This window comes from Gymnoscopelus braueri, assembly GCF_963280865.1.
Source record: "Gymnoscopelus braueri genome assembly, chromosome: 7".
In the NCBI taxonomy this organism is placed as follows: Eukaryota; Metazoa; Chordata; class Actinopteri; order Myctophiformes; family Myctophidae; genus Gymnoscopelus; species Gymnoscopelus braueri.
This window is the reverse complement of record NC_137608.1, coordinates 4,096,038-4,109,654: the sequence shown is the minus strand read 5'-3', so window position 1 is coordinate 4,109,654 and position 13,617 is coordinate 4,096,038. Positions and strand designations below refer to the sequence as shown.

General features: G+C 38.6%; 1 protein-coding gene across 1 annotated transcript in view; it reads right to left on the bottom strand.

Moving 5' to 3' along the window:
* The window catches only part of LOC308088289 (protein NLRC3-like), a gene marked incomplete at its 3' end in the record, with an annotated part of 28,685 nt that extends 15,350 nt beyond the window's left edge, over positions 1-13,335 (bottom strand). The window contains exons 1-5 of the mRNA XM_080432690.1: positions 11,583-13,335; positions 11,314-11,487; positions 8,146-8,295; positions 7,941-7,987; positions 5,510-5,905 (exon numbers count right to left, since the gene is read on the bottom strand). Of these exons, the coding sequence (XP_080288816.1) occupies positions 5,510-5,905; positions 7,941-7,987; positions 8,146-8,295; positions 11,314-11,487; positions 11,583-13,201 (2,386 nt within the window). The 5' untranslated portion in view covers positions 13,202-13,335. The remainder of the gene's footprint in view (positions 1-5,509; positions 5,906-7,940; positions 7,988-8,145; positions 8,296-11,313; positions 11,488-11,582) is intronic.
* Positions 13,336-13,617: the final 282 nt, after the last annotated feature.

The following is a 13,617-nucleotide window of genomic DNA, read 5'->3' as shown; positions in this document are numbered from 1 at the left end:
AGGAAGCAAAATATTGTAAGCAGAACTCATAGATTGAACTCCATGGTTTTTACTTCCACCTTCTGGATAAAAACGTTAAATACAGTTTGGGGCATTATGGTAGAGCAGTGGTTCTCAAAGTGATCCAGGGGTCCTTGGAAGGGGGTTTCAGGGGGTCCCCAGCTAAATGTGTTAATATAGTAGCACAATCAGTTTAACCACTTTAACCATGGGTGTTTTACACTTCGGCTATTTATCTTTAAGATGTTGAAAACCCATTAAAACATTGTGGGGGGAAAACATCTTCTCTTATGGGGGTCCCTGGCACAAGGTCTTATCAGATGAGGGTCAGTGGCTACATGCGTATTAATCTGTGGTTGAACATCTTCAACCACAGACAGTCATCTCAAATGCAAAGTCTATACTTTGATGTTAAGTTGTGTCATTTTGAACCAGGTGGTTTTAATACATATCGTTGCTGTCGGGCAGAAACCTTGTATCTCCGTAACACAACATAACACAACATAAATGAATGTCCTACTTTAGTCGTACAAGAGTGTGGCACAAAGTAACAAATACAGCCAATCTACAAGCTCAAGGGTGTCACACTATTGATGCTATTTTAGAAACAAATTGAATGTGAAAGTGCTCAACTGTGTCTGTGGGTTTTATACAGTGGTGGAAAGCAACTAAGTACATGTACTCAAGTACTGTACTTAAGTACAATTTTGAGGTACTTTTACTTTACTGGAGTATTTCCAATTTGCAATACTTTTACTTCTACTCCACTACATTTCAGAGGCAAATATTGTACTTTTACTCCACTACAATTATTTGAAAACTTAAAGGTAGGGTAAGTGATTTACTTTGGTTAAAATAAGTGTTAAATAGATGTATATTCTGAGAGTACTCATTAATATAGAGTGTTTGTTCAGTAAAAGAAGTCTCCCATGTCTCTCCAGCTCTTTATTAAACAGAAAATGCATTTTCGGTGCTCTCTCCTGATTGGCTTAAATTGTGTCACCTACCTGAAAATGTACTAGTATTCTGTTTACTAAAGAGCTGGAGAGACCCTGTGACCAAACAAACGATCTGTAGCAATGATTACTATCAGAATATAGTACTTTAACCTTTTTAACAAAAATAAAATAAATACCAAAAAATACCACTTACCCTACCTTTAAGTTACTAGTTACTTTGTAGATTTGGATTATTATTACAAAACCAGTTCAGCCCTATTTAAACTTTATAGTGATCTACAAGCTCACAAGCTTGTAGATCACTATAAATCACTATATGTGAGCTTGTAGGTCTGCTATTTTCAAAGGATTTTTATACATTTTATTCATTTGAGTACTTTTGCTTTCGGTACTTTAAGTACATTTTGATACCACTTGTACTTTTACTCCAGTACATTTTGAATTCCGGACTTTTACTTTTACGTATTTCTACATTGCAGTATTCGTACTTTTACTTAACCCTGCAAGACCCGGATATATTTCTACTTGTAAAAAAAATGTTTCAACCTTTCAGATGGTGTTGTAGGAGTACTTTGGAGAGGAAAATATAATGTTTTTAGAAAAAAATAGTTTTCGTAAGGTTTTATTGAAATGTTGTAATATTACAACATTGGGTCTAACGGGTAGCAGAATTTCCTATAGGCCATTTTTACTCACTGCCATAATAACATGGCAAATGTCTATATACTTCACTAAACAACTTAAAGGACAACTTTGTTTTTTTACAACCAAGGTTTATGTTTTAGATTGTAATTAAAGTAAATAAAAGATGAGTGTTAAAATATTTAAATATACTGCTTTCTATAGTTTTAGCGATTTTTGCGATCTGTCCGGTGGCTAAATATGTCTTTTTTTACACAATGACCCGGCGATTTCTTTATTATTATTTACAGTAGCTTTTCTAGCCCCCAATAACTCACATCTGGCCATCAAAGACCACCGTACCTTTTTTATTGTGTAAAAAATACATATTTAGCCACCGGACAGAATGCCCCCGTCCACTGTAAAAAATATTGCGAAAATTGCTAAAACTATAGAAAGCAGTAAATGAAAAAAAATAACACTCATCATTTAAATTTACTTTAATTACAAGCTAAAATATAAACCTTGGCTGTAAAAAAACTAAGTTGTCCTTTAAGGGTTCATTTATATGGTTATGGTTTATTATTTGGCCTCAGAACAGTATACATTATGAATAATATTTGGCCTCAGAACAGTGCATTATGAATAATAACATCAATAAGCCATATTTTAAGATTTTATTTTATTTTAGTCGATGTCCACATCACTCTCTCCATTCATTACAATATCCAACACATCTCTTGCAGTGAAGCGAGGCTCTCTCCTTGCTTGTGGCATTCTGAAATGAAAATAAAGACATACCTTTAGTACATTAGTACCACATCTCACTGCAGGTACATATTTCACAAGTCACACAATACTGTCTGGCCAACCTATTGTGCTTTGCTTATCCTCACGAAGGCTAAGCACCATCATCACTGATGGTGCTTAGCCTAACAAAGGGATTGAGGATGGCTGTATGTGGGCAATCCCCAACACCCATCACATGAACAATGATGAGAGTCTTAACTGGGCGACTCCCATATGAACAATTACCATACACTGATTGCTAATCACAAACATTACCAAAATGTTTTGCTAAAACATTATAGGCAATGAAATGTTATAAGCTAATGCTGTATGCAGTATATTTGTCTCTATATATATATAGTAATGCAATGTGGGGGAAATACACATATAACTGTATAAATGTATTGTGAAAACGAATAAGTCTCCACTCCACTCCACTCTTCCAGATGAACAGGTGCATTGCTATTTGCTACCAGCATGACCCAATGTTGTAAAAATACAACAAGTATAAAGCATGCTCTAATTTACATTTGGGGGATATCTTTCACAATAACAACATATGTACATGTTCTAGACATTCTAATGTTCACCCAAAAAATTATTACAGACATTTTACTTACTTTTTTTGTGAGGAATCCTGTCCAGTGAAAAATAGATTTTTCTTCCTTCAAGGATTTTCAAGTTCCAAGTCTTGCCTCTGTGGGGGATATTTATATGCAAATATCCTGGCCAATGACATTGCAAGACTAAACAATAGGATCCAATGATGATGTTTAGGTGAAAAAATAACAGGAAAACATTTTTTTAAATAAAATACAAATGTTGTATTATTACAACAGCGGGTCTTGCAGGGTTAAGTAAAACATTTTAGTACTTTTTCCACCACTGGTTTTATACTGTACAAATATTGAACCATTGAAAAGTATTAACAAGAGCTTTGTGATTAAATAAAAACTACATTGGATCCACTGGAACACAGGTTAAAACATTTGTTTTTACAATTGTGTCCTGATAAGTAACAGTTTTGGTTTCCACCTGACAGTGACAATATCATCTTTAGTTTGTGTTTTATTGTATCCAAGAAAATTGTGAAAAGAGTGAGAAATTAGCATTTTGATCATTGGTTGTGATTTTTGTGTCTTTAAGAAACATTACCTCAAGGTTCTGAAACTATAGAGTCAAAGAGATGGAAACATAATCATTATATTCACCCTGATTCATCAATCCTGATGTGTGTGTGCGTGCGTGCGTGCTGTGGGTGTCTGTGTGTGTAAAAACGGATAAAACCAAGACACACTCAGTGTAGTCCCATTTAAATGATTTTAATGATCAATGTTTGGACAAGTTGTCTTCATCAGGATGTGTTGTTGTACAAACATTTACACTGATTTTAACCAAAACAATTCAAAACTAGTGAACATAGCAGATCTACAAGCTCACAACATGTAGAGCAGTGGTTCTCAATCTTTGTAATTTCAAGGAACCCAGTTCCATTTGTACACTCAGTGTTACAGACCTGTTACAGGTCCATTTGGTTCCATTTGGTTTCATTTGTACACTCTTAGGGCGGATTCAGACTGGGTCCGATTGATTCGAACCGTTCCTGAGTACGATTGGCCTCTCCCAGCTGGCCAGTATTCACATTGGCCAAGATTCTTCCGCACCCGAGACCATTTCATTTAACAGTAATGGTAAATATGTGCCTCATGGGGGCGCTGTTGAATATGGGGCTTTGGGAGATAGAGAATGTCATTCACAGAAGAAGAGTCACTTGTCAGAGTGTAGAGTGAATAATAAAGTTTGACTGTGTTTCTGACGTTGTCTTGAGTTATAATAATAACAACAATTCACAACCAAAGCAGTGTGTGCGTTGGTCTTTGAAACCTCAAAATGTAACGTCGTCTCTCGCGTCTCTGTTATTATCAATATGATAGCGACGTCACTGATGCATCCTTGGTATTTTAGCAGTGACGTCACCGACTAATCCTTGGCATATGTATCCTAGTGGCAGCGTTCGCTACACATGTGTTTTTTGTTTATGTTTTTTCACGGCTCGCGCTACTCAAACACTAGCGGGATTATTATTTCTTGTCAACATTCAAGTAGAACTATGAGAAGGTATAACCCAGCTAAAATAATGTGTCATTATAAAAATATATAAATGATATATGATTAGCAGTCCACTTCCTCCTGTCAGTACGGATGGATTCACATTGCAGCGTTCCGTTCCCGAGTCCGCAGCAATCGGACCAGAGACTACCGGACTACCGTTCGGGTACGGTACAGTGATCCGTTTCGGGGAACGATACGCAACGTTCACACTATCACAATATCTGCCAAGTGGTCCAGGGTGCGCACCCCGGACCATTACATTACATTACAGTCATTTAGCAGACGCTTTTATCCAAAGCGACTTACAATAAGTGTATTCAACATAGGTAGGGAACGAAAACTACTAATCACCAGAAGTCTTTAGTGCATTTTCTGCAAAAACAAGCAACCAAGAGTATACCTAGCGCTAAGGTAAAAGTGCAATATATCAGCTACCTATTTCCTTAAACAGATGAGACAAAATAGCGAAATCAAATGAGCATGAGCTAAAACAAATAAGTGTATCGACTAAACAAGATCCAATAAACAATACAACAATAGAAAACAAGCGTTCGTACAACTAGTTAACAACAAGTAGGTCAGGCAAGTTGTATTGACCATAGTGTGAATTCGCCCTTAGAGTTACAGATCTGGAAGTGACCATTTGGAACCCCCTCAAGGAACCCTGAGGGTCCCTGGACCACTCTTTGAGTACCACTGGCATAGAACATTGGTCCATATGGTTAAAAAAAAGCCAAACAATAAAATTGGACTTAACTGGTTAATGATCAACAATTATAGCTTTAATTAATAACATGATGATTCTGAAATAAATTGTGCACAACGAGTACTTTTACAATGTTTTACTGCTTCTTCTCTGTGTGTGTTTAGCTGCTCTCTCTCTCTCTCTCTCTACCAGATCTTACACACCTCTGCTGTATGTCCATCATAATGAACCCATATCCCTGCATAGAGAGGTTGTGTGAAGGTAGTGTGAACTGTATGGAGGAGGGTCCTTGTGTCAGTAACCCTGTAGAATAACAGAGTACCTGCACTGTGATCCAGGTACACTCCCACTCTGCCTCTGGAGGAAACACGCCATGACAAATTAGTAACAACTTTGTTGTGTCTGAACGTGTAGCCTTTATCAGAGTGACGTAAACACCAGGACTTGTCATTGTCTCCAAAGCGTGAGAAATCACCCTGTCTGTTGATGTCTTTATAACAGACTGCTATACCAACCCCTCCACTCCATTCTACTTCCCAGTAGTACCTCCCACCTTCACACAGACTCTCTCTACACAACACCTGCCACCAAGAGGTGAATCTCTCTGGATGATCAGGGTAACCATGGTGTTGGTGTGTTCCAGTCACCTTCCTGTTCTCCTCTGACAGGGAGAGGAAGTTGTATATTGTGTTCAGATCCAGTGAGAGTGAACAGGAATCTGTGAGAACAACACATGACAAAACATCACAACAAATGAAAACCTCATGAATATTATTGTTTTTATAGAGTTTCGAGTTTCATTGTGATGGGGGGGGGGGGGGGCTGGGGGGTGTGACACTGGTGTGCAACTAACACAAAACAACATAGAAACAACACACAATGTCTATCTCTCAAATTGTACTATACTTGTGGGCCTCACAAGTATAGTAACACACACACACACACACACACACACACACACACACACACACACACACACACACACACACACACACACACACACACACACACACACACACACTTCTATTACTATACTTGTGAGGACATCAACATTTAAGGTTGGTTACATTTTTACCATTCTTTTTAACCATAACCCTAAAGATGAAAATAGCTGATCTACAAGCTCAGTGACTGCAACACATCGCGCTATAACTCCAAACCTAACCCCTAAACCTATAACTTCTAAATGACTAATCGTAACTGCAAATGATCCTCACAATTTCTCAAATTCTACTATAATTGTGGGGACATGTGGCACCCACAAGGTTAAATGAAAGAAAGAAACGTTGTGCAACTCTGTTTCTCTCCCTGAATGTTAAATGTTATATCTCAATACAATGTTGCTGCGTGTTGTTGCAGATCTAAAAGCTTGTGAGCTTGTAGATTAGCTATAAAAATCAAGTATAGAATAGGGCTTACGTGATTAATGTATGTTTTGTAATAATACATCCGCAAGCTGTCACATTATTGTAGTGTAATAAATACAATATTTGCCTCTGAGATGTAATGGATTAGAAGTATAAAGTATCAAAGAATGGAAATACACAAGTAAAGTAAAAGTACCTCAGTATAAATCAAATCTATAGTATACACATCCCTGTTTAGTCCTAGACCTGACTTCATCACCAACATTCTATTATGTTGGAAGAATCAAACACTGCAGACTCAGGTTGTCACCTTTTTTCATTGAACCTTGTGATCAAAGTTTACATTTATATTGATTAATTCATACCAAGCCGCCCTGCTCTACAAAACTGTTGTGGCTTTCTTTCTCTCTCTCTCTCTCTCTCTCTCTCTCTCTCTCTCTCTCTCTCTCTCTCTCTCTCTCTCTCTCTCTCTCATCATAACAATTCCCACCTTGGTGCAACTCCAACAGTGCCCACTCGAGTGCCCACTCTGTGTGGGCACTCCCTTGGCTCTCGCCAAGCTGCTCTCGCGGGGCAGAAGTGGGCCTGAGGCCCTCACAGGGATTTCGAGGTTAATACATGTTTCTTTGTACTTCGAAAGAAAGACGAACCAAGGGAATTAACCAGATTCTTACTGTGAGTAGTGGACGTAATGGAAAAACAAAAACAAAAGTGGATTTGAGTGGATTCGGGTGACTAAAATAACTTGCTACTCATGCATTATTTTCATATTTACACAGTGGTGGAAAGTAACTACATTTACTTTACTCAGGTACTTTTAATTTTTTATTATTATATGTATTTCCAATTTTCAATGCCTTTTGCACTTTTACTAAAGTACATTTTGAATACGGGACTTCTACTTACAATATATCTACAGTATTGATACTTTTGCTTTGGGAGTACATCTTCCACCACTATATTTACATGTACATTTTAGTTTTTATGTTTTGGTAAATGATATATATAGTATTTAAGGATTCAGAATTTGTGATTAAGTCATTTTTGTCAATAACTTGTCTTGATGTATTTTGCTGTTCCTGTAAAACACATAATTGCAAAAATAAATATCGTCACATAATAAGAACTCGTCAGTGGTAGCGGGTTGGGGGGGTATGGGCCACGCAAGGCCGAACCGCAACTCCAAAATGGATGTTTAAACTCAACTGTTACAACCATACCCGTTTAAAGGGGATTCTTGTGAATGAAAACACATTAGACTTATAGTTATTATCATCTTCATTCACAGAAGGATGTGAATGAGTGAATGTCACATGCTGCTATGTATACGTTCATCTACATAGCTGGATGTGTGATACTTTGATTTTGATTTGAATTCACACTTACGCTTCCTCACACCTGGTTGCAGCCTGCACTCGCCACCATGTTCGACTCTGGGGGTGGAGGACATACAAAGTGAATGGCTAAAATAATAGAAACAATAATTGATAATGATTTTTCAGGATGAAACATTAAACAATATTGTACAGAATCACCCTATGATTTCCCTACATAACTAGAACACATTTACAATGAGCAGTTATCTGCATACCTCAGAGTCTCCAGTGGTAGAGCAGAGAGGAGATTTACTCCGTCTCCTAGGTGATTGTAGTCTAAGTCCAACACTTTGAGATGAGAGTTGGATCTCAGAGCCGAGACCAGATAAGAACAGCCTTCCTTTGAGACCATACAGCCTGACAACCTGCACGCACGCACACACACACACACACACACACACACACACACACACACACACACACACACACACACACACACACACAGGTTATGTCAATACAATGTTGCTGCTTTTTCATAACAAAAGGACCTTTGCTACGTGAAGCTGAGGGCTCAGACTCAGTTTGTTTGATGGGGCTTGGTCCTTATAAAACTCAAGTGGCCAAGTTGTCTCAAGAATAAAGAATCTCTGTACTTCACTGTCTAATGGCTGTTGACCCAAACTGAGTAAAGAATACAAAGTTTATTTCCAACCTTTTTGTGTTTCAACAACTTTTGGGTGCTACGTTCCACCTCCAACTTACACTAGCCCATGAAGTGAACTATTATCCAATGCGTCCCCTTTGACTGTTTGAACACACACAAGGCAGAGGTTTACATATCAGTCACACCCACTCCATTTTAAAGCACAGTTTAAATCCTGATCAAAGGCCTGCCCCCAGGAAAAGCTCCTATCCAAGTATTTTGTGAGATCTGCTGACAGATTAGATTGTGCATGTGGGAGCAGATAAAATAGGTAAAATAAGTGAAGTGCGGGAAGTAGTAGCTGAATGGCTGGGATTCCTTTTTACCTACTACGTGGCCACCTAAGCTGCTACTGTTAGGCCGATTAACTGTGGGGTTAAGATAATCATGGCAGCCATCAAATCATAAAATAATGAAATGCCTGGACTAAATAAGTAGTAGTAGTGCATTTCAGTATGAGATATTTATATCTCATACTTAAATTAGATTTTATTTTTTATTTTTGTACATAGTGGTATTTTTTCTCTGTATTTTTATGTTGATTTGAGCTGTTTGGTTGCTACTATATATGTCTATGAAAATAATTCAAGGACCCCAACGGAAACAAGTCCACAAGGACTTTTTTGGTCGGACCTTTTTAGACAAAAGTATTTTTTTACATTCTTTTGCCTAATACAAATTTCAATCAATCAATCATAGGAAGAGGGGAAGTAGCTGTTCATTCAGGAATTTTCTTTTTCAACCTACACTTTAACTGATAAGCAGATTAACATCTTTTTTGCTTTGTTTTTATTAGGACAAAAACAAAGATTTTTGGTAATTAATCGAAACGTTTTACTTTTCTTTTTTTTTTTTTTAACACTTTTATCTTAATTTGATTTCATCTTAAGTTTTTTGAGTTAAATGGATTTTTTCATCTTTACATAGATTTTCTTTTTGATTAAGATTCTTTAATTTAATGTAATTTTGATTTGTCTGAATGGGAAACACTTTTTAAATACATTTTTGATCTGGTAATTGATTGAAACTCTCTAATTTTGTTTTAGTTCAACATAATTATTTTATTTTGGACAAATCAGTCATTCATGCTACTTTCCAACTTTCACCAAAATGTAGGCCCAAGCGAGAAACATGTTCAGATGTTCAGATCATTATAATCAGATTTATAATGTGTTTGTAAGGCATTATAACACTTGCTATAAATGTTTATAATCATGCATAACAACGTATAACAAGGTTTATGAAGCATTATAAGTGCTGTTTATAATGCATTATAAGCTCAGAGGAACAGCACATTATAACTACCAGGTAACACTTTATTTAAAGGTTGGGTCTTTACTGCATTATAATCACATTTATAAAGCATTATAATGCACTTATAAGGCTTCATAACACGTGTGATATATGTTTAAAATTATGCATACTCTGTTTACACAGAGAAAAGGCAATATTCAATAAATAAAGGGTTCAACGTAGTGAACATTTTATATTGTCTACTATAGCTGCACATTATTGTCTCCGCCAGGCCGAAAGGCATGGCGAGAGAGTATGTTTTACCCCCTGTCCGTCCGTCCGTCTGTCCGTCCGTCCGTCCGTCCGTCCGTCTGTCCGTCCGTCTGTGGACAGCTAATCTCCCGCACCGTTGGCTTGATCGCAGCGAAACTGTGCACACACACTCCCTGGATGCCAATTCAGAACCTCTGCCCCAATTTTTTCACATGGCCCTGTTATAGCGCCACCAGGAGGCCGCTTTTTGCAAAACACATTTTTTTCACAGTACTCCTACATGTTTTGTCCAAACATCACGCAAATCGGTACACAGTATCTCTATAGTCATTAAACGAAACGGGTCTATCAGATTTTTCATATTCCATCCTGATTGGCTAAAAATGGCTTCGGAAGTTTGCAAGACTGCTCCGTTTTGAACAAAATGCCTCAAATTATGAACACAGCATGCAATTTCCGTGAAACTTTGCACGCACATTCCCACTATGCCGAGGAAGAAATTCCACTTGAGATTTTTCTAATCAGCCTCATGGTGGCGCTATAACAGCCCGATTCGTGTTTTTACCTATAACTGCACCAATCTGTGTAAAACTTTGTATGTGCACTCCCTAGAGGTCAAGGAAAAACCTTTGCCCTGCATTTTTCACATCTACCTTTTATAGCGCCACCAGGAGGCCGACTTATGTAAACATATTTCTTTACATTACTCTTTCCGATTTTATCCAAATTTCACACAAATCGGTACACATGATCTCTATAGTCATGTGATCAAGACGGATCTGCCTTAATTTTTCATATTCCATCCCGATTGGCTAAGATTCACATCTAAAGTTTGCAGGAGTTTAGAACAAAATTCCGCAAATCATGAATGCAGCGTCTGATTGCGGTCAAACTTTGCACGCACATTCACACTATGTTGAGGAACAAATGCTACCATTTTAACTTTGGCCTGTTATAGCGCCACCAGCAGGTCTAATTTAGCAAAACAATTTTTTGAACAAAATTCAAACCCTCAAATCATGAATGCAGTGTCCGATTGCCTTGCAAGACCTAAGAAGAAATGGTAACCTTTTTACATTGGCCTATTATAGCGCCACCAGGAGGCCACAATAACCTACCTGACCTGGCGGAGACCTGTGCTCCGAGGAGCACTTTTTCTAGTTTCATTTGCATTGTTGCTTATATATGCACGTGCACCAGCTGAAATTGGTTGAAAAGGTTAAGGAATACTGACCTGATGGTCTTCAGTCTACAGTCTGGACTCCCCAGTCCAACAGAGAGGCGCTTGACTCCCAAATCCTGTAGATCGTTGTTACTAAGGTCCAATTCCATCAGGCTGGAGGACTTGGAACTGATAACAGATGATAACGCCTCACAGCATTTTTCTGATAGATTACAGCCACCCAGCCTGAAGAGAAAAAAGTTATAAAATCATATATTTAATATCATATAATATAAAGATGAAGATTTAGGTTAAATGTATCCAGTTATCAGTTCACCTACAGAGCGCTATTTGAGGCTTTGACCGCTGGCAGCAGCATCAGAAGAGCCTCCTCTGAAGCAGAGTATTTCTTCAGGTCAAACACGTCCAGCTCCTTTCCTGATGACAGTAGCACGAAGACCAGAGCTGACCACTGAGCAGGAGAGAGTTTTTCCTTGCAGAGACCTGAATTCAGGTACTGTTGGATCTCTTCCTCTAGAGAATGATCATTCAGCTCATTCAGACAGTGGAACAGATTGATTGATCTCTCTGCAGAGGGATTCTCCCTGATCTTTTCCTTGATGTACGCAACTGTTATGAATGTCTGATTGGTCTGTGATCTTTTTCCTGTATGTTTCAACAGTCTTTGTAAGAGTGCCTGATTGGACTCCAATGAGAGGCCCAACAGGAAACGGAGGAACAAGTCCAGGTGTCCATTTGGACTCTGCAGGGCGTTGTCTACAGCAGTGTGGTGTAAGTCATTTAAGTTGGATGTATCTCTAAACACACCACGGAGCATAGGCCACAGGACAGGGGTTGACAGTTGGTTTACACCAGCGTTTTTGTATTTGAGGAAGACATAAAGAGCAGCCAGAAACTCCTGAACACTCAGATGGACAAAGCAGAACACTGTGTCCTTGTACATCCCACGCTCCTCTTTAAAGATCTGTGTGAACACTCCTGAGTACCATGCAGCATCTTTTAGGTTAATGCCACACTCTGTCAGGTCTGCTTCATAGAAGATCAGGTTGCCTTTCTCCAGCTGTTTAAAAGCCAGTTTTCCCAGAGACAGAATGGCCTTATCTGGATTTGAATAACACTTTCCATGAGTTCTGTCTTGATACTTGGCCTCCTTTTGTTTGTTATGAAGCACAATGAAGTGGAGGTACATCTCACACTGGGTCTTTGGCAGCACTTTCTCCTCTTCACTCAACATGTCCTCCAGAACATTAGCAGTGATCCAACAGAAGACTGGGATATGGCACATGATGTGGAGGCTTCGTGATGTCTGGATGTGTGAGATGATTGTTCTGGCCTGGCTCTCATCACGGAATCTCTTGAGGAAGTACTCCTCCTTCTGGGGGTCAGTGAATCCTCTCACCTCTGTCACCCTGTCAAAATAATCAGAAGGGATCTGATCGGCTGCTGCAGGTCGTGTGGTTATCCAGATGCAAGCGGAGGGAAGCAGTTTTCCCCTGATAAGGTTTATTATCAGCACATCCACTGAAGTTGGCTTTGTGACATCAGTCCAGATCTTCGTCTTCTCGAAGTCTAAGGCAATCCGACACTCATCAAGGCCATCAAAGATGAACAAAACATTGTACTTGTTAAGATCAATGTTGTCCATTGTCCATTCTGTGGTTTCACTAAAGAATGGATGAAGAAGTTCCACCAAGCTGTGATTCTTCCCCTTTTCCAAATTCAGCTTTCGGAAAGTGAATAGAAACATGAAATCGATATCCTGGTTGGTTTGGTTTTCTGCCCAGTCCAGAATGTACTTATGAGTTAAGACCGTTTTCCCAATGCCGGCCACTCCCTTCATTATCACTTTTTGGATTATCTCATCTTCTCCAGGTAAAGTTTTAAAGATGTCCTTGAATTTGATTGGTGTTTCTAGCCTGGGTGGTTTCCTGGATGCCATTTCAATCTGTCTGACTTCATGTTGTTTATTGACCTCTCCACTATCTCCCTCTGTGATGTAGACCTCTGTGAAAATCTGATTCAGACGTGTTTTTTTCCCTACTTGTGTCCACTCAAACACACACCGAAGATTCTTCTTCATATTATCCTTGAGTTGTTGTTGGCAGCTCAGTTGAGTTTCTAAAAGACAAAAGCACAGACAACATTGATAATTGCATGTTTTGGTAAATGTCGTCCTCAGAGGTCTTGATAATTCTAAAGTTAAAAGGGTACCATGTGTCTGCTGCTGTAGCTGCTGAGCTATACAGTCTTCCATTTTATGTTTAATGAATTACAGTCAACCTTTGCCAACAGCACAAGTCAACTGTCAAGTGGCGGTACATTTTATGTAGTCATGTGATATTTGATCCAACTCCA